The sequence below is a fragment of the Danio rerio genome, chromosome 8 (genome assembly GCF_049306965.1).
Source record: "Danio rerio strain Tuebingen ecotype United States chromosome 8, GRCz12tu, whole genome shotgun sequence".
Classification (NCBI taxonomy): Eukaryota; Metazoa; Chordata; class Actinopteri; order Cypriniformes; family Danionidae; genus Danio; species Danio rerio.
In genome coordinates, this window is record NC_133183.1 from 31,709,654 (window position 1) to 31,735,816 (window position 26,163).

At 36.3% G+C, this 26,163-nt stretch overlaps 1 protein-coding gene and 1 long non-coding RNA gene across 4 annotated transcripts in view; one reads left to right on the plus strand and one right to left on the minus strand.

Moving 5' to 3' along the window:
• LOC141375650 (uncharacterized) overlaps positions 1–8,662 on the minus strand; it is a 53,190-nt gene extending 44,528 nt beyond the window's left edge. The window contains exons 1-2 of the long non-coding RNA XR_012384428.1: positions 8,358–8,662; positions 3,823–3,921 (exon numbers count right to left, since the gene is read on the minus strand). This is a non-coding gene — a long non-coding RNA (uncharacterized lncRNA). The remainder of the gene's footprint in view (positions 1–3,822; positions 3,922–8,357) is intronic.
• A 27-nt stretch (positions 8,663–8,689) lies between these two features.
• On the plus strand, positions 8,690–25,135 carry smarcad1a (SNF2 related chromatin remodeling ATPase with DExD box 1a). 3 transcript variants are annotated; one of them, NM_001020774.2, is given in 23 exon segments: positions 8,690–9,057; positions 9,395–9,494; positions 9,654–9,759; positions 9,849–9,915; positions 10,821–10,894; positions 12,825–12,950; positions 13,037–13,115; positions 13,220–13,698; positions 15,421–15,617; positions 15,709–15,799; positions 15,920–16,019; positions 16,114–16,173; positions 16,373–16,448; positions 16,583–16,718; positions 16,820–16,951; positions 17,155–17,250; positions 17,481–17,598; positions 17,794–17,909; positions 20,109–20,297; positions 20,387–20,505; positions 23,606–23,788; positions 24,326–24,432; positions 24,613–25,135. In NM_001020774.2, coding segments are annotated over 23 exon segments (2,919 nt in total). In that variant the 5' UTR covers positions 8,690–8,951; the 3' UTR covers positions 24,675–25,135.
• The last annotated feature ends 1,028 nt before the right edge of the window (positions 25,136–26,163 follow it).

The window sequence follows — 26,163 nt, forward strand, 5'->3', positions numbered from 1 at the left end:
CAAACAAACACAATTTTATAAAGATTTATAAGACATGCTTATAAATACGTGTAAGATTATCAGATGTGTACACCATTTCAGAAGTACTGCAACTAATTGTAAAATATTATTAAACGCAAGCAAATTATTTGACTATAACTGTAATAGAACAGCTTTTTGATTAATTTATCCTTCTTTGTAGTTGAGAGAGGGAGCGTGCTTGATCAAACACCTGACACCAATTACAATTTACCTTTATTTTTTTATGTCATCTGTGCTCCCTCATTCTGACAGTGGTCTGTCTGTGACAGTATAAACTTGGTCCGAAGTCTGAAACCCAACTAAACTGAAAACGGACCTATCACAGCAAAAAGAACTGGGTGTAAAGTCAGCTAAACCGAAAGTGCACCTGTCAAGGAAAAAAGAACTCAGTTTGAAGTCAGGTAAACACAACTAAACCAAAACTTAACCGGTCACGGCAAAAAGAACTTGGGCCAAATTAGATAATCACAACTAAATAAAAAGCAGACCTGTCACAGCAAAAATATTAGATATATGCATCTACACCAAGAGTGTACAGAAGCTTTGAGCAGAGACTGGCCCTCAGAGAAAAATACATCAGTAGACAGGGTTTTGTAGAGCTGGCATAGCTGTGGCTCATTATCTTCTCACCAATGCTGAGACTGAGCCGAAAGTGTCGCATTGTAGCTGGACTCAGCCCAAAAATGCTATGTTGGTAGTATCAGAAAAAAATCATAACAATAATTTGTCGATATCAGTACAGATATTATTACTGCAAAAATTTCTGATAACGATATTGACATCCATAACACGAATCATAACCATAAACTGATCCAATATCATTTGTTTAAAGGTGACAATTCTTCATCACTGCTTAGAAACACAATGAAATAAATAGATCAATTCATACAAGGGTAGCTGTAAATATAAATACACACTGGATCAGTACTCGGTAAGGGAATATATGCTAAGCTTAGGTATCAGACACAAAAAGTGCATCAGAACATGATTAATAATTATAATCATTAAATAAAAGAATCTCTGGAAGACTTTTTTCTTTTCTTTATTTCTTTATTTATTTTGTAATTCCCATTGTTTATACAATCTAGCAAGATACAAAGACACAGTCAGAGCTGCGGATAGTAGAAAAATTATTTTAATTAAATGCTTTATCATACTAATTATAAAAGGCGGAATGATCTTGGTCCAGGGCTTGGACACTGGTCAAATGGGCTTGGTGCCCATTGAAATCAACAACTTCAGAAACGCACTGCTTCAATGAAGTCCACTATAGAATATTGGATGAACAAAAGGAGATCTCATGGCAAAGGGACTGAAAATCATGATGAGCCGTCCAGAGCCTGATGATGATCTCATGAGACCTTGCAGGGGCCACGCTGGGAAGGGTCATGTCAGACATCGACTCCCATGGTGGGGCCCTTCTTCCATACTCCTCCTCCACTGTGACTGTCACCACCTCCCCACTGGGCCCGTCCCAGCTCAGACTGACCCCACCAGTCCGAACCAGCAGGGGTGTGTACCCTGCGTCCCAGTCCCAGTCGAGCCATCACAGCGTCCCTCCAGTGGGAAATAATGAGCGCCTTAATGCCTTGTATGCCATCATTATTTGTCTAGAAGCCTTCAGCCTCTACCTGTTTTAAATCTACAGTTAATCTTATAAATATGAACACTTTAGAAAGATTTTGGTGGTGTTATTTGTGTCAATGTTTGGGCTTCGTTATACTTGTTGTGACACTGATGATGAATCAGCATCTACAATAATTTGATAAATTTAAATATGTCAACCAAAACTAGATAATTACCGTAGTAAACATTCATTGGAATGAATGAATGTATTAAAGCCCTTTACTGTGTATTTCTATACACCCAAAGCACTTTATAATCATATCCGGGTGATTTTATTATTATTTTTATTTTGAATTCTAAAATCAAAATAAAAATCTAATATTAATAACATCCTATTAGTATGTGAATTTCAACATCGATTCATCTTTTTAAATCCTGCATTGTGTTTGCTACTATAATTAACATCACTCCTATGCAAAATGATGCAGAAGAATAATGTATATAGTCAGTCCGCTCAGTTAAATGTAATTCTGCAGCTCATTTGAACTTAATTAAATAGAAATATTGATAATTATATTGCTCTTACACACATCAAAGTTTTGATTCATAAAAGAGTTTGTTTCTCATAGGCTATTCCCACAGTATATATGAAGTGGCGGGACACAAAGAGAAGACACAGCAAGGAGGTGCACATTCTCTTCCCACACTGCCTTTACCCTGGAGATGGTCAGATCCCCCTCACTAACCCCAGTTCCCCCTCCTCCTCCTCCTCCTCCTCCTCCCCAGCTTCCCTCCACTTCCATCTTCCTCATTGTAGGCTGATTTAATTAAAAAATACCCAGCAGCACCACCCTGGACCTCACCCGCCAGGGTGGGACCTCTAGCTGTGGCACAGGGATACATTGTCATTTACTGCTTACAGACACATACATACATCTAAGCTTAGGTTTTCCCATAGTTGAAGGTAATTAATTTGTGACAAACATGATGCATTGACCTAACAGGATGGCATTTTGAACTTTGTTATCTATCATAAAGCACCTTGCTGTTTGAAGGGCATATTCATATGGTCAAATCTATACTGAATAACATCCTAATAAGCCAATAAAACACAAAATCTAAAAAAATATATACATATAATAATAATAAATGAACAAAAACTAAATGTTTTAATTTCTGACAAGTTTTCTTTGTTGATTATTACAATGTAATAATATTATACTACTCCTTCTGCTTATGTGTTGTCTTGGATACCGTATATATTATATTTAAGGCAAACACCATCATGTCAAGCGTGCTTGATGCGAGTCATCCTAACATAAATCAGCATAATTAATCTACATGTTCTGTCCATCCTTGAATCACAAGCCTTCTTTGACAGCTCCTGGATAATGTCTAATGAATGTGGAATGAGACAATGGCAATTAATTTTGTGATGATCTTGCCATTTGGAAAGGGCGGGTATTTTGTTTTAGGGGGTGGGAAGGAGCCAAATCGCAGACATGTTGCCACGGTGATAAGGTACTCCCTGCCGCCGTCGGGTCTCGGACAAGCAGGGAGCCGTGGCGACTGGATAGTGACAGACAAAGTGACAAGTCCACAAGGATGGTGGGTCAACCTTGAGCTCAATTCCTCAAACCTCTATAGGGGTGTCATACACTTGATGTAATGTACGCCACTGATGCAGTAAATTGATGAAAATGAGTGTGAACGGAGTCTGGCCATTGCCAACCTCAATTCTGCTGTGCTTCTGATATATGTACATCTTCATATTCATAATCATAATGTTTTAAATAAAAAGCATTGTGTATTATCTAATTTTGCAAGAGTGATAGAGTTTATGCCAATGAGACTGCAGTAAAACAAACTGGGGTCTCGGATTCAGATCCCTGCTGTTTAGGGTCAGGAGTCTGATCAAACTCAATGTCAGTGTGCCCATTGTGTACATGGCACTAGTGTAAGTTATAGGAATCTCCATAGTGACAAGGAAAGGGAGACAGAGTGGCGGCATGGAACTCTCAGGACAATTCAGGACTGCATACTGCGTACATGTACATTTGACATTGACTCTACAGTAGTATGTGAAATGCTGCCAAGTGGTTTAATAATCACCACTGTTTATCAAGGGTAAATAATTGCTTATGATGGTTTACCATTAATCCTACTGAAAAGCTAGTATATTCATAAAATATTAAAGTGATAGTTCACCCAGAAATCTGCAGATAATTTACTCACCCTGTGGCCATCCATTTCTTTTTTCATTCGGCAGAACATTAAAGAAGATTTTAGGCTGAAACCATGGACATTGGTGATTCATGATATGCAACTCAACATCTACAGGGAGTTGAGAGAGGAAAAAGCACAGAGGCATAATAAGATTAATAACCGTAATAATCTTAATCTTGATATTTTAGCTTTGTCTTATAATGTGTAATAATTCTCAACAGTGTTTAAATGAATGCCAAATTAAATTGTTTAGCTGGTGTGTGTACTGTACACTTTAAAAATAAAGGGGCTGCAGTAACTTTTTAATGATTTTTTTTTTTTTTCAATTAAATTTAAGTTGTACATTGGTTGGGTTTGTCCATATTTGACCCAATGTTGGGTTACGGCAGTCCAGCATTATTTAAAGTGTATTTACATGTCACACGCTTTAAATTAGATCTGGCATGAGCACACTTTACAAATATAGAAAATTTTTAACACTTGTGCACTAACAATACCCCATCTCCTTTTCATTGATTTAAAAAGCAGACTTAATATTTATAGATTTCAGGAGATGACAGGTATATAAATCTTTTTGCTCCACTGCCTGTATTCATCAAGTCATAAAGTGTCCTGTGAACAATGGGAGATGTAAAATCCCCAAAGCAATAGTGCACCATTTCACAAACTGTGTAGGTAGAAGCTAAGTGAAACAAAAGGCTTTTTTAACAACTCATGTTTTAATAAGCAGCAGCTCCATTTCCGCCAGACATTTCTAGTTTTAAATTTCAATACAATTATTCATTCATTCATTTATTTTCTTGTCGGCTTAGTCCCTTTATTAATCCGGGGTCGCCACAGCGGAATGAACCGCCAACTTATCCAGCAAGTTTTTACGCAACGGATGCCCTTCCAGCCGCAACCCATCTCTGGGAAACATCCACACAAACACACTCATACACTATGGACAATTTAGCCTACCCAATTCACCTGTACCACATGTCTTTGAACTGTGGGGGAAACCGGAGCATCCGGAGGAAACCCACGCGAAGGCAGGGAGAACATGCAAACTCCACACAAAAACGCTCAATATATTTTTTTATATTATCAACATATATTATTGATAAAATCAGACAATGTTCAAACTATCTTATACAATCTGAATAAGTCTGTATTCAGATTTGGCTAATTCGATTGACTAACATGGCTACATTAAGGTTAGGCTGGTCTGATTACAAACAAAGTATTTGAGTTCATGTAAACACAGCTACTAAGGTCATATATAGCCAAATGATCAGTCCATGCAAGAAACTCATTTATAGCAATCCAGAGCCACAGCAACCAGTCCTAAGCATGTTCAAGACAGTATTGAGCTGAAGCTTCCTGTTGCACAATTCATCAAAAATGGCTACACATGGAAAAACTCGCACTCTGACAGAAATCCAAACACATGGCAATATGTGCAGATAACATGCTTAACATAGATCATGTTTGGATTTCAGATAAATTTATTACAAAGATGGTCATTTCAAATATTAATTTTAAATCATTAGAATTTCAAATGCGCATAAATATGTTCAAATATGTTTAAAATAATTTTTAGTCATACATCTGATTGTCGCTGATCATGAGTTTGGTGAGGATGCCAATAATGTTGTAAATAATGTTCATTGACTAGCACGGACTGATTGATTTGCTTAATAAACCCTGAGGGTATCAACTCCGAGATCAAACACTGAAATGAGATTAGTAAGAAACTGCACAGGGACAAAGATATCTAAAAACCGAAAAGCGCAACCTCGAGACATTCAAATCTTACCAAAAAAAAAAGCTTTGTAAGCATCTCAGTGACGCAAGGATTTTAAGGATCTGTTAACTGTAAGTTTTTAGGGATTCTCTTTCTGTCAGAAACGGTCTCAGCATCGCCCTCTTACGGGCATGCATTAACCTGCAGCTATGTTATGCAAGTGTGTCACCTACTGGATGATATTAAATGATGAATTGTGTATTGGAAAATATTCCAAATATTATTGAATTATATCAACATGTTGTTGTCTCCATGTACTATTAATATAATCAATAGTTATGATGTGTGCTTCTGAACTTGACCTTGACTGTTTTAATTCAGCACCAAAACATAGGCTATGAAAAAATAAATAGTACTCATTTCAAAACCCAATTAAAATATTAAATTATAGCAAAATTGTGATTTATTAAGCAACATTTCAAAAACAATACATAAAAGGTATAAGAAAATTTGATAACACTGTATAAAGCTAGGGTGTCACAGCGGCACAGTGGGTGGCATGATCGCCTTAAAGCAAGAAGGTTGCTGGTTTGAGCCTTGGCTGGGTTAGTTGGCATATCTGTGGAGTTTGCATGTCCTCCCTCTGTTCCCATGGGTTTCCTCCGGGTGCTCCAGTTTCCCCCACAATTCCAAAGACATTGCGTAAGCTAAATTGTCTGTAGTTTATGTGTGTGACAATGACTGTAAAAAATATGGACGACGCGACAGCCCTTTTTCCCATTGAACGCCTTGAGGGCAAAACGCCTGCTTGACGGGCACAAACTGTCGCAAAAGACTGCTGAAATTGGAGCCAGACATGCGCAGAAGGATTGTCTGATGGAGCCAGAGGAGGAGCCGCGAAAATGAGCAGAGTCGAGCTTCCAATCAAACGCTTTATGTAAAATCAACTACGCCCCCCGAACTTCTCAGCATGCGTTTGCTGTCGTATCAACACAAATGGATGTAATAACTTTCACAAATATGAGGGGTTTATATATTCAATCGCGCCAGCTCCAGGCCGCAGCGCATAACTTACTCGCGGCGTCGCGGGCTGATTCCGGCTCGCATGCGGCAGCGCCTGCTCGCTCGGCCGCCGCATCTGGCTCGATTGACTCGGACTGGAATCGGGCAGTGAGTCCAGGCATCCGGAGTAGGTCCAGCAGAGGTAACATTAGTCAGTCTGAGCTCTAAGAGATAAGTCTCCGGCAGGCGAGAATCTAGCCGGAACTGTGTTTTGCTATCTGGGTGGCTAGGCGTGTATCAGCAAACTAATAAAGCCCGAAAAAAGCCCTGAACTTAGCGAATAAACAGTGTTCCACCAGGATCATGTATGTCAGAAACTATAGTTTACTGCTGAACTCATTTTGTCATGGTAAAATAACACAGAAATCGAATAATAACATTTCAGTCTACTTCAGTCTTCTGCCGAAGCTCAGACGCGCTGCTTTGAGAAACTGTCAATCACAGCTGTGTATCACGATGACACGCCCAGCATTAAATTACTGCTAAAAACAAACTGTTTACAAAAATGAAGATCTGCACCTATTTCAGCACAATAACCAGTGCCTTAATCGACCAGAACTATCTTTCGGGACATTTTATTGCAAGTGTAATATTTTTTTTTATTTGGGCTCAAGTCTCCTTCATTAACACGGAGGAGGCGGGCTTTATGACTTGTACTGCAGCCAGCCCCCAGGGGGCGATCTAACGGCCGAAACCTTCACTCAAACGTAGGCTTGCGGCACACTTGGGTGTGTGAATGCAAGAGTGTGTGAATGTATGTTTCCCAGTGATGGGTTGTAGCTGGAAGGGCATATGCTGCTTAAAAGATATGCTGGAAACGTTGGCGGTTCGTTCCGCTGTGGCAACCCCAGATTAATAAAGGCATTAAGCTGAAAAGAAAATGATTAAATGAAAAAATGTATATAACTAAATGAATACTTTTTTACCTTTTGCTTTAAAAAAATTGGTCTCTTCTATCCCGAAAGTAGGCAAATTAATATTTTTGACTAATTTTAACCAGGTGGCTCAGTGGTTAGCACTGTTGCCTCACAGGAAGAAGGTCGCTGGTTCGAATCCCAGCTAGGCCACTTGCCATATCTGTGTGGAGTTCTCCCTTAGTTGGCATGGGTTTCCTCTGGGTGCCTGGTTTCCCCCACAGTCCAAAGACATGCAGTTTAGGTGAATTGATTAAAGCTAAATTGGCCGTAGTGAATGCGTGTGTATGGAAGTTTCCCAGTACCGGGTGGTTCATTCCACTGTGGCGTCCCCAAATTAATAAAGAGATTAAGCCGAAAAGAAAATGAATGAATTAATAATTTTAAGCACAAAGTGTTTGCTTTATGTTAAGTAACTGTGTAACTAATAGCAAATGATTATTATAAACACTTTTACCATTAATCAAATGCTTTTTATATATTTTTTCTTTTCACACAGCATGGTTAAAGCAATAGTTCACTTCAAGAATGAAATGAATTCTTTCATCATTTCCTCACCCCTTAACCTAATCCTGTATGCCTTTCTTTCGACTGTTGGCCACAACAATATCTAATATATATTTTGAAAATTGTTGGTATCCGAATAGTTGATAGTCACAAATTAGTCTAACGTTACTATGGAGATCAATGATAACCATTCATTCTGGAAGTAAACTAACCCTTCTTCGATATGTGAACATTAAAACCTTTCAACAAACAACCACGTTCAAGGACTGTTGTGTCATACAAACATTATTGCTTTGCTTTAATGCGTTAACAAGTATTTGACCAAGTAACGTTACCTTGAAGCCAGCAACCGTCTTCTGATAACTTTTGCCTGCAGTGCTCCCGCTCTCCTCCTGGTTCGAGGCTGGAAATAGTGGCGTGCGAACTAATGATCAGTTTAGCTTGCAGCGCTCTCTGTTGGTGAAAGTAATTACTAAATACTCGATTGTTTGTTATTTGTTGTTCACTTTAACGTGTATTTACGTTCTGAGATTTTATATATAGTATGCAGTGCTAAGTTTTTATTTTTATATGTTATTTTCTTAACCTGGAGCTATGAAATACCGCAAAGAGAAGTGTTTGTAATCCTGACAGAAATGTTAAAGGGAAAAATGGCAGTGTCTTTCTATTGGCTCAAAGACGGAAGTGACGCATGCCGGCCGGTGGCGGGAACGTATCCGCCGTCTTCATTGTGTGCCGCTCCGTCATTCTTTACATAAACCCTAAATAATTCGCATAATTGCTATTATACCTATTTATTTATAGATATGTTCTGTCAGTATCAGATAACAAAGGGCTTGTGACGCTGTCCTGAAGATTTAATCAACGTCAGGAACACAAACATCACAGTGCGCGAGACCGACCATTATCAGAAAAATATTGATAGCACAATGAGCTTTTTTAACCTGGACCGGTTCCGTTTCCAAAGGGACAACGCGGTCGGCATTCACCGTAAATCACCGGACGGCTCAAACTCGGACAAAGAGAATAAGCAGGGTAAGAACTGAATCAACCGTTTTTTTGTTTACCGTGTATAATAATGGCTGGCCTTTAAAACTAGTAAGCTGCCTAATGTTACTTAGACAGCATGTCAGACATTAAACCGCTTTTGTTTTTGTGTGTGATAGTGTTAATAGGGTGGGAAATTCTAGTTTTTCTCGTGTTAGTGGTAAAATTCTGATTGTCAAACTTCTTACTAGCACTCCATTTTTATTAACCATTAGCGTACTAGACGTAGAATTACATAGCGTTCTCATATCACATCTGTATCGTAATTTTTGTAACGTGACAAAGTATGTTGTTTGACAAAATGTCTTGAATCTTCTCTCTGTAGCTCATCAAAGAAAGGCGGATGGTCAGTTTCCATCAGGCAAGACATCAAGACAAGTACTAGAAGATGTTTCTTCAGATGACGAAGTTGTCAGGATGGGCAAGTAAGCGAGATTAGGATTTTGTCAAAAATGATACAATGACACATCTTTCAGCTGTTTCTGTGGATTTAGTTACATTGTTACAAATTGCTATATCTTTTTTGTTTGTTGTTAAAACGCAGCATCAATGCACTAACGCATGATAATGCAATTACTTAACAGGGATTCAGCATCAGATTTGCAGCAGCATATAAACAAGGACATGGAGGACAAAATCATTAAGCTGTTAGAGATATTCCCACAGAAGAGCAAGAAAGATCTACTAGAGGTAATGAGAATGTCAAGAAATGGAGGTTCTTGAAAAATTAGGTGAACGTTGTAGTTTGTTTGCTGTTATCTAACTTGATGTTGTGACAGGTCATCGAGAACACCAGCACCCTGGATGGAGCTGTAGCACATTGTTTGATGATTTATGGGGATGAAGGTAAACTGTTTTTATTAGAATTTATTCAATGCTTTGAAGGTTGATTGCTGAATATTTTAGTCATGTATTTTTACACATTTGCACATCATTCCTCATTTTACTCATTTACTCATTTTTATGTCATTCCAAACCTGTGACACTTTTGTTCATATTTAAAGGGCAAATAAAGATATTTTTTAACAAGTTTGAAAGATTTCTGCCCGTCTATTAAAGGCTGCTCTGATAAACCACTTGTGCTTCAAAACCTGTTCTAGAATATTTATAATAAAAAAATATATATGAATCAAGTCATATTTCAAATTTATTTGACTTACAGATTAAATTTTTTATTTTATTCACATATAAATGGTCACAAACAGAATTTTAACCATACCTGCATGATGCACAAGTACAAACCTCAATGTTTCTTGCAAAATCTCTCATGTTCTCCGTAATTCAAGAATGAATCTTATTGATCCATTTGAGTCAAGAAAACAATTTCAAGCTTTTGTGTACATATCAGTATGCTGTTATGGCTTACTGATTGATGCTTGTATGTGAGCAAAAGCCCAAATTAGATTTGTTGCTCATATAATATTATTGTGTGTTTTCAAAATTTCATATTGTATTTCATATTGTATGGATTTTTTATTTCCGTGTATCTTTTATGGATATTTTGAAGTGTTTTGTTTTGGGTGAATGTCAGTAGAGGTAAAGCAGTCTCTTGGATATGACGAAATGCATATTTATTTGTTTTCGGAAGGTAAATTATTATCTTGTGGGTTAGTAAAACACATGAGGGTGAGTTAATGGACATAATAATTTTTGGGTGGGTTGAATTAAGTTATAAAAATCATTTGTGTATGGGTTCTTTGCTGTTCAACATGTTAATTATCATAAATGCAATCAAGGCTTTTTTTATGCAGATTCAGGTGGGCGCAAAGACAAAGGGGGTCGTAGTGATGATGATGATCAGCCAAAGAAGAAGAGAAAAATCCAGGTGAGATTCTTTTTAAACATAACATCATTTTAGTATCCTTAATAGACAGCAGCACTGAACGATTGTTATGTGCATTTATTTATAAAGCTGTTTTATTATAAAACCCACAATAATCATTCTGCGATATTAACAGGTTTGGCAAAGCTACTCTGTGAGCCACTGCCCTTTGTGGTAAATGCATTCAGGTTTAACATGAGCAATGTGGAAATAGAATGATGTTTCAACTGAATTTGCTTCATTGCTTCAGTTGAGTGTTTAAAATAAGTCTTCTGCAAAATGTGTCTTTTAAAACAGAATAAAAATGCAGCATATTTCAGGGCTCGAAATTAACTTTTTCACTTGGTAGCACCGGTGCTCCCAACTTCAAATATTTAGGAGCACCAAAAAAATTTTAGGAGCACCAGAAAAAATTTAGGAGCACCCACCAAAAATGAATGAGCACTGCTGCAAATTGTTTTTAAGGGATTTATTGTATTTTCAAACAACATCAATATGACTGACAAAAACCAGAAACAACTATCTAACTAATGTTGCAAAGACATTGATATTTGTGTGCAAAAATTCCAAAATGAATGTCGAATAATTAGGCTATAGAATGTTAATGATGATGAAAATGAAAATAATAGTAACAATGAATTACATTTCTCATTATGATACTGCCTTGAACGTGCATGAATGTAGGTTATCTGCTATAAAAAGTCTGTTACTTTATGAAAAATAATTGTATAGTTTGCATCAAAAAAAACGAAGCATTGCAGTAAGAAATATTTAATTTGTACTGCTGTTTTTATATGCACGTCAATTTAATAAATAATATTTCTGCTACAAAACAAACAAAAGATTATAATAAATCATTTAATTCAATGATGAAAGCTGCAAAGCAGTCATCAGTAAATAAATAAAAAAATAATATACACCTCAAAAAAGAATAGACAAAAGAAAGTAAGCAAAATCTCACTTCTATCACTCTATAAAAGTTTTGGTTTCAGTTTGTGTCAATTTAAAGGTTCAGTCTGAGATGATCTTCATTTTTCTGTGTTAGTGGAAAAGCTGACGAGTCAGCCGACCCAATTTATGAGCAGGTTGAGCAGAATTCTTGCGATGACAACCGGCGCAATACCGGTCTTTGTTATGAGCCGCAGTTTCAGTGTAAACTTAGTAAAGGCGAGCTTCTTTGGCGATGATATGTACAGTATATTAGATTTGACTTTTGGCGGACATTTGCGCTGAACACGCAGTGAATGCAACGCATCGAGATTCGGGCGCCTTCTTCAAGAAGCGCATACTCGATTGATCTCAGCTGGCGGATCATTATTCACCACGTGACGTGTCATGATCGCTCTTATTTTGCGCCTGGTGGAGTTTGCAAACCTGTGTGCTTTAAGTTTTCACTCTTCAGCCGTTTGCATTTCCCGTGGTCATAAAAGCTCCTTCCCTGTCATCTGACAGCGGAAAGCCTTGAGTGATTAACAGCTAATATGAACCAATATAGCGGCAGGGAAGAGCGATTCAGCATGTTTTTACAAAAAATCAAAAAAGGTCGCACTACAACTATTATCTGCAGTCGCACGAATGCGCCCAAATATGGTCGCAATTTGGTCACAATTTCGAGCCCTGTATTTCATCATAGCATTCTTATAAGCGACGACAAAGGCATTGCACCAATTCATACTTTATTACAAGGAATATTATAATGAAAACTCAGATAAGCCATATGTTGCCGTGGTCAGGTTTATTAATCTATTTGAATTAAATGTAAGCAGTTTAATCATCTGTTTATTCTACACTATAAGAAATAAGACATTCCTCAAATGATTTGCAAGACAATCACAACTTTTGCTAAATTGCAAATGTGGTTTGATTGTGTTATTACTCTGCCCTAATAGAAAGGACGTAACGTCATTTGAAATATTGGTTTATTCTGATTTAGCGTTCAGATTCTTCTGAGTCTGAAGATGAAGATTCCGAGGATGAGGAGAGCGAGGAGCCAAGCAGAGAGAAACAGGAGGCCCTGCTAAAGAAGCTTAAAAGGAAACTGCCTGACATTGAAAAAGAGGTCAATAGAGCCATATTGTAGGTTTTAAAAAAGCATAAGAGCAGACAAAAGTTCTGGAAAGTTTATGTCTTTAACTTAATTCACAGGTCTTAAGAGATATCCTTAAAGAGCATGACTGGGACTATGAGAATGCCTTGGGGTCGCTGCTTGTGTTTTCATCAACAGGTGATTATTAAATTTTGACTACATTTGAATATTTAAGTCTAGCAGGAAATTTTATTGTATGAATGAATAGACCTAAAATCATCTCTTTTCTGTTATAAATTCAGATACAAGTTCACCAGAAAATCAGAAGTCAAAACAAAAGTCAAAATCCTCGCACTCTAAGGAAAAAACTGACAAAATCACACAAAGGCCCAGCGGCTCGTCTAGTCTGTCTCGATGGCTGACAGCAGCATCATCTCATGTGCCTGAAGTATCAAGCATGTCTGCTTTAAAAACACAAAAATCTGCACTTAGCAAAAGCACAAGCAAGAACTCATCCTTTAAAAGGAAGAGGGGCGATGAAATGCCACTAAATGATGTCAGCGCCTCTGAGGATGAAGATGAGATTGACAGTGATGTTGATAGTATGTCTGATGATCAGGATTCGGAGGACGAGGACAGCATCTCTGGCACTCTTCAGGACAAGATCATTCAGTTCCTTCAAGATGCTTCCCTAGATGAGCTCGCCCTGATATCTGGCTGCTCGATCAAAAAAGCCCAGAAGATCATTTCACTGAGGCCTTTCAACACTTGGAAAGATGTGGTAAGGATCTGCTGTCTGTAACTTTCTTGTTAATCTTTACTGGCAGTTATTTTGTTTGGAATTATGAAGTGCTCCAATGGTATTATTTATTCTTTAGCTTCAAAAGAAGATTCAGGTTTGACAGTTTTGTATTTTCCTGCCGACAGATTTAACATATTTAATCTACAAGAATGTCAGTCTCTAGTTTCAGTTTTGCTATAAATTCACAAGGCTTTGTTTATAGTGAAGGTATGCATGTCGTACATGCCTGTACATGTATGCATGTTGAGTGAGGGGATCTACAGTGCATTTTATTATACATTATTATTGCTGAAATAGGGCTACCAGTAGCCTGTTTTTCATTATTATTTTCTTTTCTATGAACAATGCAATTGTGGCAGTGTGAATGGAGGTAGGATTACACAATTTATATACTAAAAGCTAATTTTTTTTCTAAGTTTTATTTATCCATTTACTTTTTAATTAAGTTTTGCAGACAGATGAATATTGTGTCAGAACAATATCTTCCACACAGATCATCAAAAAGAACCAAAAAAAGTTTTATGAATGTCAGTCCAGTAGATGGTGGTATCACTTTAGACACGATTCATTCCTGCGCACACAATGTTGTTATTTTTACAGTGCTCAGCATATTTGAGTACACCCAATTTTGAAAATGTATATTTTTACCCATCTCTCAGTGAATATAGGCAATGTATTTTGGTGTAATTAAACAAAACAGATTTATTAAACGGATATAATTATTAAAATAATATTTTAGTCACCAAACATTTGAAATTTGACAAAATGTTTGAGAAATTGAAAGATACTACAATTCAATTCAAGCAATAATGTTTGGCTTCAGTAATGATTAAGCTAATTTATGTGCACAAATATTATATTGTATAGCTTCCTTATAAAAAATATGAATTTAAAAGATTTGTGAGGGGTGTACTTGTATATGCTTAGTTTGCGTTCCAGACACAGTCTGATGTGAAAATTTCAACTTGAGATATTTTGACCTCAATGCATTCGAGACATTTGCGTGTCAGCCACATTTTTTTTTCATGTGAGGTGAATATTTAACAACATTTTGTTGTATTGCCAATTATGGCTATAACAAAAAGAACAGAATTTTTTTTGCTGTACTTTAAATACAGTGTACAAAAAATACATTTCACTATAAAGCTAGTGTGATCTCAGAAATATACTTTATTAGTAGAATTCTCACTCGTTTTTGGTGTACGTTCTTAAAAAGTTTGTTTATATGTTTCATATAAGATAGCACTGTACGAATTTCACTGAAGCAGAACTAGCCGTCAACTGTGAAGTGATTTTCATATTAAAGTATAAAGGAGAATTCTTGCCTTTTTTTTTTTTTTTTTTTCATCTGCCCTAAGCTCAATATGTTATTGTGTTGTAAGGTAATGATAAAAAAATTTATGGAGTATGGCGATTTGTTTATATCTGTATGTTTTAGTCTGTCCTGCTAAATGTGAAATGGTTTGAGAACAAAAGTTGGTGACTCTTGAAATTACCATTCTTGCATTGAATGGTCAACTTTTTAGATTTTCATTGTCCACTGAACTGCTGAGGAAATGGCTTTGGGTGGCATCTCAATTCTCAATTGGGGACAATAAAACTCTGTCAGCAAGCTCCAGTTGATACTGAACATCACTTCTGCTACATTAACTACTCAGCCCAATGCTGGAAAAGCACTGATTGAATTTCTCATCCTTTTAGAAAGAGCAGTTCTTTAAAGATAATGGCCTGTCTATAGACCTGGTACATGGCTGCAAAGTGGTGCTTAAGGAGAGGCAGGTGGTTCTAGACCTCATGGGAAGATGTGAGAAGATTGCACAGAAGATGACCAAAGATGTCACTCAGGTCATAGAAGCGGGCATGGGCTCCATCAAACAACCCAAGGTCCTGAACAGCAAGTAAGCTCATCTCTTGATGTGCCATTTTAATAGAATAATGCTACATTTATTTGAACGTGTCTTTATTTATTTATTTTAAAAATTCTGTTAGTTTAAAACTTCAGGCATATCAGCTGATCGGCTTAAAGTGGCTGATTCTTCTTCACCAACATAAGCTGAGCGGCATCCTGGCAGATGAAATGGTGAGCTGCTGCCAACTTCAGTTCATGTCGTCCAGTAAATCCCAGGAGGTTATGGATTTCTTTTTAAGCAAAGGGCTATTAGCATGGATATTGGTTATAAGTAATTTGATCTTTCCACAGGGGCTGGGTAAAACTATTCAGGCCATCGCTTTCTTGGCTCATTTGTATGAAAAAGGAATCAAGGGCCCTCATCTTATTACCGTACCCTCATCCACACTGGGTAAGAGACATACCTATTTTAGTGTAAGCGTAGCATTTAAATTCGCATTTGAAGTCCTGCTTGAGATGATGGATTGTACGGTCTTTCTTTGCAGATAACTGGGTACGTGAGCTGGGGCTTTGGTGTCCCAGTCTCAAAGTTCTTATTTACTATGGTGAGAGAGTTTGCAGGCATCACTAGCGCCACATTTAAACCCTGATCTTTGTATTTGTTTAACAGTTTTGATTTTTTAAAGAGATCACATTATACATTTTAATGTTCATGAAATGAACTTGATGTTTTCGTTTATTACATTTTCAAAATAGTCCACTTTTTTTTTTTTACTCTCTCCATCATTCTGTTTATACTTTTAGGGTCTGTGGAAGACCGCAAATACTTGCGACAAGACATCCTCACTGGCTTAATTGATTTCAACATCATTGTATCCACGTAAGTTTAAATGGCTAATATGCTGCGATCCTTATTTTTTGTGAATTAATTTTAAGAGGCTAGGCTTTGTTATGAAAGTCAGTTTTTTTTTTTATTTATCGGTGCCTGTCTATTTCTTCTTTCATCTATATTAGGTACAATCTCACAATAGGAAATGACCATGATCGCAGTCTCTTCCGCAAGCTGAAGCTGAAATATGCAGTGTTTGATGAGGGCCACATGCTTAAAAACATGAACTCGCTACGCTACCGCCACCTTATGACTATCAATGTTAGTACAAGCACTTTTCTGCACCACAAACATTGTAAATGAAGTGTAAACAGATGCTTTGTACAGCAATTCTCATTGTTGTTGTTTTTTCATATCTACAGGCTGAGCACAGATTACTATTGACCGGAACGCCTTTACAAAACAACCTGTTGGAACTCATGTCCTTGCTGAACTTCATAATGCCATCCATGTTCTCCAGCAGCACCTCACAGATCTCCAAAATGTTCTCTACGGTATAGACAGTACATGGGTTCTGTTGAAATAATAATTTGTGCCACCAAAATAGAACCTAATTAAAAAATCAAATTAGCCAGAGATCAGTCATCAAGATTTAAAGATTAATCATCTGCCAAATCATCTTAGATTAAGCTGGAACTGCATTAATCGCTATATATTCATAAAGAATACTCTTACTTGTTACCCATCTTTGTTTCAGAGGTCCTCAGAAGAGGAAAGCAGTTTTCACAAGGACAGAATCGCTCAGGCCAGACTTATCATGAAGCCATTTATCTTGAGACGAGTCAAGAGTGAGGTAGACAGTTTTAAAAAAAAAATGTATTAATATTATTTATTTTTTATTTTTTTCATTGTGATTATCAAGTCTTTGATATTTATTACTTAGTTACTAAATTATGACACTGGAGAGACACTACTGAACTGATTAACTACTCTGCAAGTCTTACAGAATATGCCATATGCCTGTATTGTATCTTCTATTGTGAACAATTTGGTTTTAAAAATGTCCTTCATATATCATTCTAGGTGTTGAAAGAACTTCCACCAAAAATGGAAAAGATTGAAATGTGTCCAATGAGTGATGCCCAGCATAAGCTGTATGACATACTTTTCAAAAGACTCAAGAAGACTCCAAATGGAGACAGTAAGTACTATTCCGTTTTTATGCCAACCATTTCATCTAGAAGTAAAGCATGCTGAAAATGTATGCATAGGCTGTCAGGAAAATTCAGGGTTTCCTCTCACCGTGAGAATCTGTATAAAAAGTGTGACTGTTTAAAAACCATTTTTCTGTCTCTGAACGCCTGTCCCACACTTTCTCTCATCTCTTTGTCCTCAGAGAGGGAGCTTTGCAATGTGATGATGCAGTTGAGAAAGATGGCTAATCATCCGTTGCTGCACCGCCAGTACTATACCAGTGACAAGTTGGCTGCCATGAGTAAAGCCATGCTTAAGGTGAGCAGTAGAAGATTTATCTGTATGGTAGGTTGAATAATAAAGCTGAACTGTGGCTCTAAAATCATAACATTTCATCATGGATCCAGGCCTGGGTGCTTGTTTACTGTAGTAGGAGGCTGCCTTGCAGTAGTTCTCCTGAAAATCATGGGCCTCTAGATTAATTAATGGTTTAAAATAAGATTAAGCAAGCATTAAAACAACATGACTTGTGAAAATGTTTATTTTAGTTTACTCAATAACAACAACATTAATCCCACTGTTTTTGAAAAAAAGCTCAATATATTAGGTATTTAAGGTTTTGTTCATGATTGACAGTTTTTTTTTGGATTGTTCTTATAGTGCAGTTTTACCTGGTTTTCTATTCATAATCTTGATGTTGCCCATTACAGTTCAATCTCAAGAGAATAGCCTGGTCGCTACTTCCCATAACTTCTTTGTGCGAAATTCAATTCAAGTTTAATTGTGTAGTGCTTTTTACAATAATTATTATTCCGAAGCAGCTTTACTAAAGGTGCACGTTATTACTACATTAGTCAAATTTTTTTATGGAGCTTTGTGTAGGGTATGACAGTAGTGGTGTAACGGATCACAAATTTCACTGTTCAGATCACGTTATGTTTTTTTTTAGTCACGGATCGGACCATTTTTCAGATCAGCCTAAAAGAGATGACAACAAACTTACTTTCCGTTTATTACAAAAACAGTACTGCAAGAAACTTTTTGTTTTAACAAACAGAACTTAGAACCTGTAATTTTATTAAAAATTAAATTAAATAATCAGCTGAATAAAAATTCAGTACTGTGAAATATTTACTGTTACTACTACTTTTGCTGATTAATTCTAATTCTAACATTAGAATTTATATAATTCACATTTATTTTTAGTCTAATTTTCAATAAATTATTTAGTTCTTCACTCTCTTCAGTTCCTCAATTTCATTGCTAGATGAATCATTTTTGAAGAATGATTTAGTGGCATATTTTTGATTGCTGGTTGAGGCCACCTATTGGTTAAATATTGTAATTGCTGCCTACATTTTTCCTTTTTGAGCATATGACAGGACAGTGATTTTAATCTTTACCATAAACATTTGTGGTTTTATCTAAAATATAAACTGTTCTTTCTGTACTTCTGTGTTACTTGACTGTTTTTAACTTCATAACTCAAAAGACTAAAGACTGAATCTCTTTATATAGATCAGATGCAAAAACCGTCTAAAATTTCCATCGAATAATTATGTAATGTAATAATGTAATAATTATGTTGTTGTATTGATGTTGAAATCCTGATCTTTTAATGATTAATTGTGCAGCTTACAATGAATGCATTAATGCAGACTAAACAAGTAGTGACAGGAAACACTCTTAATATCCTAAGAAACCCACCACATCCCGAATAACCTTCCACAACTTCTTTTGTCATCATTATATTTTACAGCAAAGCCTAAATGATTTCATACATGTGATTGGAATGGCCAAGAGGTGATCTCTCTCTGTGATAGTTAAAAATTTTGTATTAATCTACAAGTAAAAATATATATTATTCCGCAGGTCACATGTGTTCTGAACCATGAGTTGGGATTCGCATGAATTATGGATTAACAGTGATCCATTACACCCATGCTGGTTTCTATAACTTTGTGCAAAATTCAATTCAATTTGAATTGTATAGTGCTATTTACAATATTTGCCGCTGCAAAGCAGCTTTACAAAAGGTGCATGTTAATACTGCATTAGTAAATTCGTTATGGGTTGTTTGGAGGGTGAACAGTAAATAGACATAGTTAATCTACAGTTATTAACCTTATTCTTCACGTACAAGTGGTCGCAGCTATTAAAATCTATTTGGCTCGACACTTCCAGTCTCATTCACTCACTTCCACAGATTTTTAAGAGTGAAAAACAGCTTGTTATGCTGCTTGGTGTAAGCGGTTATATAAACGCGCACACACACACACACACACACACACACACACACACACACACACATACATATATATAAATATGTTTATTTTTCTTAGTTTATTATTCTTAGTCATTTTTCTAATAAGGATTTCTAAAACCATTTCTAAAAACAAGCACACTTCCGCATAGCAGAATAAGGCCAATACAGTCTATAGTGTCCTTCAAAAAGGGGATGTCTGCTGTATGTATAAAGCACCTGTTGTTGAGTTGACATGTTCTTCTCTCTGCTAGGAGCCAACACATTACGATGCTGACCCTGCATTGATACAGGAGGACATGGAAGTGATGTCTGATTTTGAGCTGCATAATTTATGTAGGGAGTACAGCTCAATAAGTGGATTTCAACTGGAGAAAGCGCTCATCTTAGATTCTGGGAAGTTTGCACTGTTAACCAAGACGCTTGCCAAGCTCAAAGAAAAGGTTTGTTTAAGTCCCTTTAAACAATCTGATGAATCTCTTTGAGATTAGTTTATGTATTATTGTTTAAACATCATTATATATTTCCCAAGGGTGACAGGGTGGTGCTCTTTAGTCAGTTCACCATGATGCTGGACATTGTGGAGATTCTGCTCAAACATCTTGATCATCAGTATGTTCGCCTGGATGGTTCTACTCCCATGGCGGAGAGGTAAGCACTACACTCAACTGAGTATTGATATTCAGGGCTGAGTATCCTATTGCTTTGCAAGAAATTATAACTTGATCTGTCCATTCCTAGTCAAGTTTTCTCAATTATATTAGCCATACCAACCATTTTTTTAGGTGGGCATACACATTGCTTTCTTTTATTAAATCGTACAAGTCCATACACACTCTCTTTTTTTTTTCCTATTGAGAGAAGTTGTCTGAAAATTGTCGATCGTAGTGGCTCATATGAGAGGAACTTACGGGCCAAGCTGAGCTGCTCATGAGCTTTGGGTTTGAATTTGTGAGGTTTGAGCGGTTAAATGAGCTGATCTGTTGATCTACCTGGAGTTGATCAATCAGAAGGATAAACTCACTGTAATTGATCTAAAAATTGTCATTGTTGGTCTTCCCTTTTTCACAATGACTGTTGATTCACTAGTATCATTCAAACGACAGCTAAAAACTCATCTCATCTGCAATCACCTAAACTCTTGTGAAACCAGGACCCCCCTCTTGTCTCTTTTACACCTAACTACATGACAACCCCATATTGAGTGTGCCTTACTCAGGTGAGTGGGCTTGACAAACCACCTGTAGACAACACACTCTTTCCTCGGACACTTAAATTGACACTTGTATCAAATTTGCACCAGACACATTTTTACCAAAACAAATGCACTTCATTTTTAAAGTGTGCTTCACACTAGGGATGCATCAATTCACATTTTGGTTGTACAATAATAATCTGAGGAATAATCACAATTTCACCGCTATCATGCATTCATTGATTTTAAAATACTGCTAGCTTAGAAAATCGCATGAAAACTCCTTATTTTAAAGTGTTATTTATTGCTGCTCAGGAGCCACTTAATACATCACAAAATAATAAAAACAAACATTAGTCAATTTCTCTTTTTTGACTTAAAAATAAGTGATTTTCTTTGCATTTAAACATAAGTAATACGTTTACAGTGGAAATAGATGACAGAAAAATGAATGAATAAATAAAAATAAGAATACAAAAAAAATTGTTTTTGTCTTTTATGTAAATTTATACTACATATTAGTCAAGTGTTTCCCTTTTAAAGAGAACAAATGTAGTCAAATTCTGCTGAACCTCTGTCTGAAAGGCACTTTTGATCAACTATATTACAAAATTGTTTGGTTTTTTTCCTTTTGTATTTTTTTTCCCTTTGGAGTAGAAATGTTTATTTTCCATACAAAGTATAAAGCTAACTGGTCAGTTCTTGCCATGTGACTCGCAATACGCTCGTGGCATTATTTTAACCTGATGCGCCTGGAAAGCATGAGTGCAATGTGCCGCTTGTGCGCCATGTGTAAAATAAGCGTGTGCATGTGTATTTGCCTCACTGTACAAGCTCAAAACTTTAAAGTAGTGCACAATTGGCATAACTTTTAGTTGAAGCAGTTTTGTTTCGTGCAGAAACGTGGTGTAAAGAAACCTTTACGATTAATTAACTGACGACTTAAATCGCGGTTAATAGTAAAACCGGTTAATCGCTTAATTCATACTTCACACAGGTGAGTGGACTCAACAAAGCACTTGTAGAAACACTTTTCTTTATAAAAAACACCACTTTTTACTCTAGCACCTAATTCTCTGAGCATTAACCTTTCCTTTGTTTAATGTGTATATTGCCTCTTGTTGAATTGCTGAATGCCACCTCAATTGTAAGTCGCTTTGGACAAAAGCATTAGCTAAATGACTGAATGTAAATGTAAACTTTTATGAGAGGGGGAGATGGTGTCTCTAAAAAGTAATGAAAGCTGTCTTTGTGATTGTTTTGGAATTTGCTATTTCATTTATGGCTTACGTTGTCATAAATGACTGCAACCAAACAATTTTCATACAAACTCAGTCATGATCTGTTCATGCACATACTATTTCCAACCATCAGAATGACACAATGTATGCCTTTCTTTATTCTTGAGAAACAAAACAAAAATTATTGCGAATGTGGCATCTAAAAGGTGTTCAAAGTGATTTCCAGAAGTTAAAAAAACAACAACCAGAACCAGGGCCGGATTAACCAATGGGCCTTATGGGCACAGGCCCAGGGGCCCGTGCGCACTAGGGGCCCCTGCGAGGGGGGAGAAAAAAAGACAATTTCCTCTGAGCAAAATAATCGCGATCACATATTAATATTATTATTATATTTAAATTGCCTTTCTTTCTTTAACTAAACAGAATGCTGTAATTGGTCAAGTGCGGAAACGTCAGTTTTGTAATCCGCACTAAACTGAGCGGACTTTAGTGTAACGTTATATCTGTCATAGATCAAAAATTAGTGGACAAGTGGATTTAGCAAACGCGAGAGAAAGGAGAGGAGGCATCCTTATTGAGGCATTTTCCATACACACCTTCTTTAAACAGACCCGTGATCAGGAGAATGAGGGTACAGAAGACGACGTTAACTTTAAATGATGAGTAGCTAGCATTAACCAGGCGGAAGAGGCTACGGATAGTTTTAGGTTTATAATCAAGTCTTCATCACGAGAAGAGTAGAGAAAATACAGGGAGAGGAGGAGAGAGACAGTAAATTAGTGTTTGTATTATGAAAGACTCAGATTCATAGAACTCAGATTCATAGAACTGGATTGGAGAAGCATTGTGCGTTATATGCCATGGCAATAATATGCTTTATAAGTTTGTAAAAGCAATACACTAAAATACCCTTAAAAAAAAATTATTATATATATATATATATATATATATATATATATATATATATATATATATATATATATATATATATATATATATAGTTTTATTAGTATTTTTATTTAATGCTATGAAAAATAATTTAAATCTTTGCAGACTATAAATACATATGTACTATATATTATATATTTTAATATGTGGGCAACAAATTATAGATTCATTTTATTTAAAAATTATTATATTATTCTTATTTTTTTTTTAGGGGTGCGGCCAGGTAGGGGGCCTTACAAGATAATGTGCCCAGGGGCCCCTGAGTTCTTAATCCGGGCCTGACCAGAACCACTAAACATATTTGAGAAGATTTTGCTGCCTGTCTGAACAAATGTTAAATCTAATCCAGTTCTCTTGGCTTTTCTAGGATTGGTCTCATTGACAAATACAATACAAATCCTGAGATCTTTGTGTTCCTTCTGTCGACTCGGGCTGGAGGTCAGGGAATCAACCTTGCTTCAGCCAACACAGTGATTCTGCATGACATTGACTGCAATCCGTTCAATGATAAGCAAGCAGAGGACCGCTGCCATCGAATGGGGCAGACCAGGTGAGTGTCAAAACATTGAACTGGAGCTAATAGTGAACCAAAGCACATGTGGTTTCCAGCAAGTTTAATTTAGTTTTTACACATTTTTATTTTGATACTGTTTTAAAGTTTGCTGTACATTTAGTTTTAGTTCATTTCATTGATGTTCTGTTAGTTTTAGTTTATTTTCGTATTTCGTTTATTTGTATTTTTTTATATTCAAATTATACATGCAGTTAAACGTGCCTGGTTTACTTTTTAGGGTTTTTTTGGCAATAGAAGTAAACATAGAATCTGTTTTAAGAAAATATGTTTTTACATTTTATGTGATGGGTTTGATTTTGTTTTTTCCACCACAGAACTAGAGCTTATAAATTCTGAAACTATTATAAATTTTTGCAGTCAATTTAAAATTTTTATTTAATTTGGTTTTGCAGTGACTATTGTTAGTTTTGTTTGGTTTTTGTTATTCATTTGTTGCAGATTATTTAATTTTATTTGTTTTTTGGCCAGTAGTTAAAATAACTTGTGGTTCCTGATCATGTTTTTGCATTACAGAACAGTACAGGTGATCAAGCTCATCAGCAAGGACTCAATTGAAGACTGCATGCTTCGTGTGGGACAGGAAAAGCTAAAACTAGAACAGGACATGACTACTGATGAAGGTGAGTGTCCATGTACAAAATTAGTTTATATATTTATTTATGTATGTATATGTATATGTTAAGTGTTTTTGTTACTGTTTTGCATAATCTAATTAATTGTATGCTTTGAAACACAAGGTTGTGACTTGATTTTTTTTTTCCATAAAGGCTTTTTAATGAAACTTTCATTGCTCTGTTCAGGTGAGGATGGTGCTATTACTGAACAAATGGCTGAACTGCTCAAAGTCTCACTGGGCCTTTAAAACCTAAAGAACATTTAAGTCAGAGCGTGCTACTTGTGCTTTTCCCACTCTTCATCAAAATTAAACATGGCAACTTGGTGATGTGAGGTTGGTAAGGACTAGCACTTTTTCCTTGTGTATCCAGTGTTCACATTTTAGACGAGAGCCATTACATGCAACCAAATCTTGGACCAATGTGCTGGAGGTAAATAAGCTTGTGTTACTCAGGGACCACCTGAAATGCTCATTTTAATTATTTCTCTTAATCCACTCTAGAGATCCATTTCATATATGCCATCTGAAAGAATGTACCTCACATATTGTGCTCTGTTTAGCCTACTCGGGTTGTTTACAGATTTGTGACTTCAGAGTTTGAAAACACTGCTGTAGATAATTGGTTTTTCTTGTTTTGTAACAGTTTTGTTGTTTAATCTCTATGTCCTTGTATTGAGTTTTATAAATAAAGTAAACTACATTTCCTTAATGTTTGATTAATCTTTATAAATAATTAATAATTTGATTAATCAAGGCTGATGGATTAGCACTGTGGCCCTTGGCATTGCATCCAGAAAGTATTCATAGCGCATAACTTTTTCCACATTTTTTATGTTACAGCCTTATTTCAACATGGATTAAATTAATTGATTTCCTCAATTCTACACACATTACCTCATAATGACAATGTGAAAAAAGTAATTGTTTTAGTTTTAATTGTTGCAAATTTTAAAAAAAATTTAAAAATGTAAAATTACATGTACATAAATATTCACAGCCTTTGCTGTGAAGCTCTAAATTGTGCTCTGGTACATTCTGTTTACACGGATCATTATTGAGATGTTTCAGCAGCTTAATTGGAGTTTGTCTGTGGTAAATTGTTGATTGGACATGATTTGAAATGACATTCACCTTCCGATATAAGGTCCCAGGGTTGACGGTGCATGTCAAAACACAAACCAAGGATTGTCTCGAGGCTCAAGGCTGGGGAAAGTTACAAAAAAATTTCTGCTGCTCTGAAAGTTCCAATGAGCACAGTGGCTTCCATCATCAGTAAGTGGAAGATGTTTGGAACTACCAGGACTCTTCCCAGAGCTGTTCGGTCATCCAAGCTGAGTGATCGAGGGAGAAGTACCTTTGTCAGGGAGGTGATCAATAACCGCATGGTCACTCTGTCTGAGCTCCAGCGTTCTTCTGTGGAGAGAGGAGAACCTTACAGAAGGACAACCATCTGTGCAGCAATCCACCAATCAGGCCTGTATGGTAGAGTGGCCAGACAGAGGTCATTCCCCACCTGGAATTTGCCAAAAGGCATCTGAAGCACTCTAAGACCTTAAGAAACTAAATTCTCTGGTATGATTGCTAAAATTGAAGACTAAGTATTCAGAAGATTAAAATTGAACTCTTTGGAGTGAATGCAAGGTGTTACGTTTATAGAAAACCAGGCATCGCTCATCACCAGGCTAATACCATCACAGCCTGGCAACATCATGCTGTGGGGATGTTTTTTTAGCAG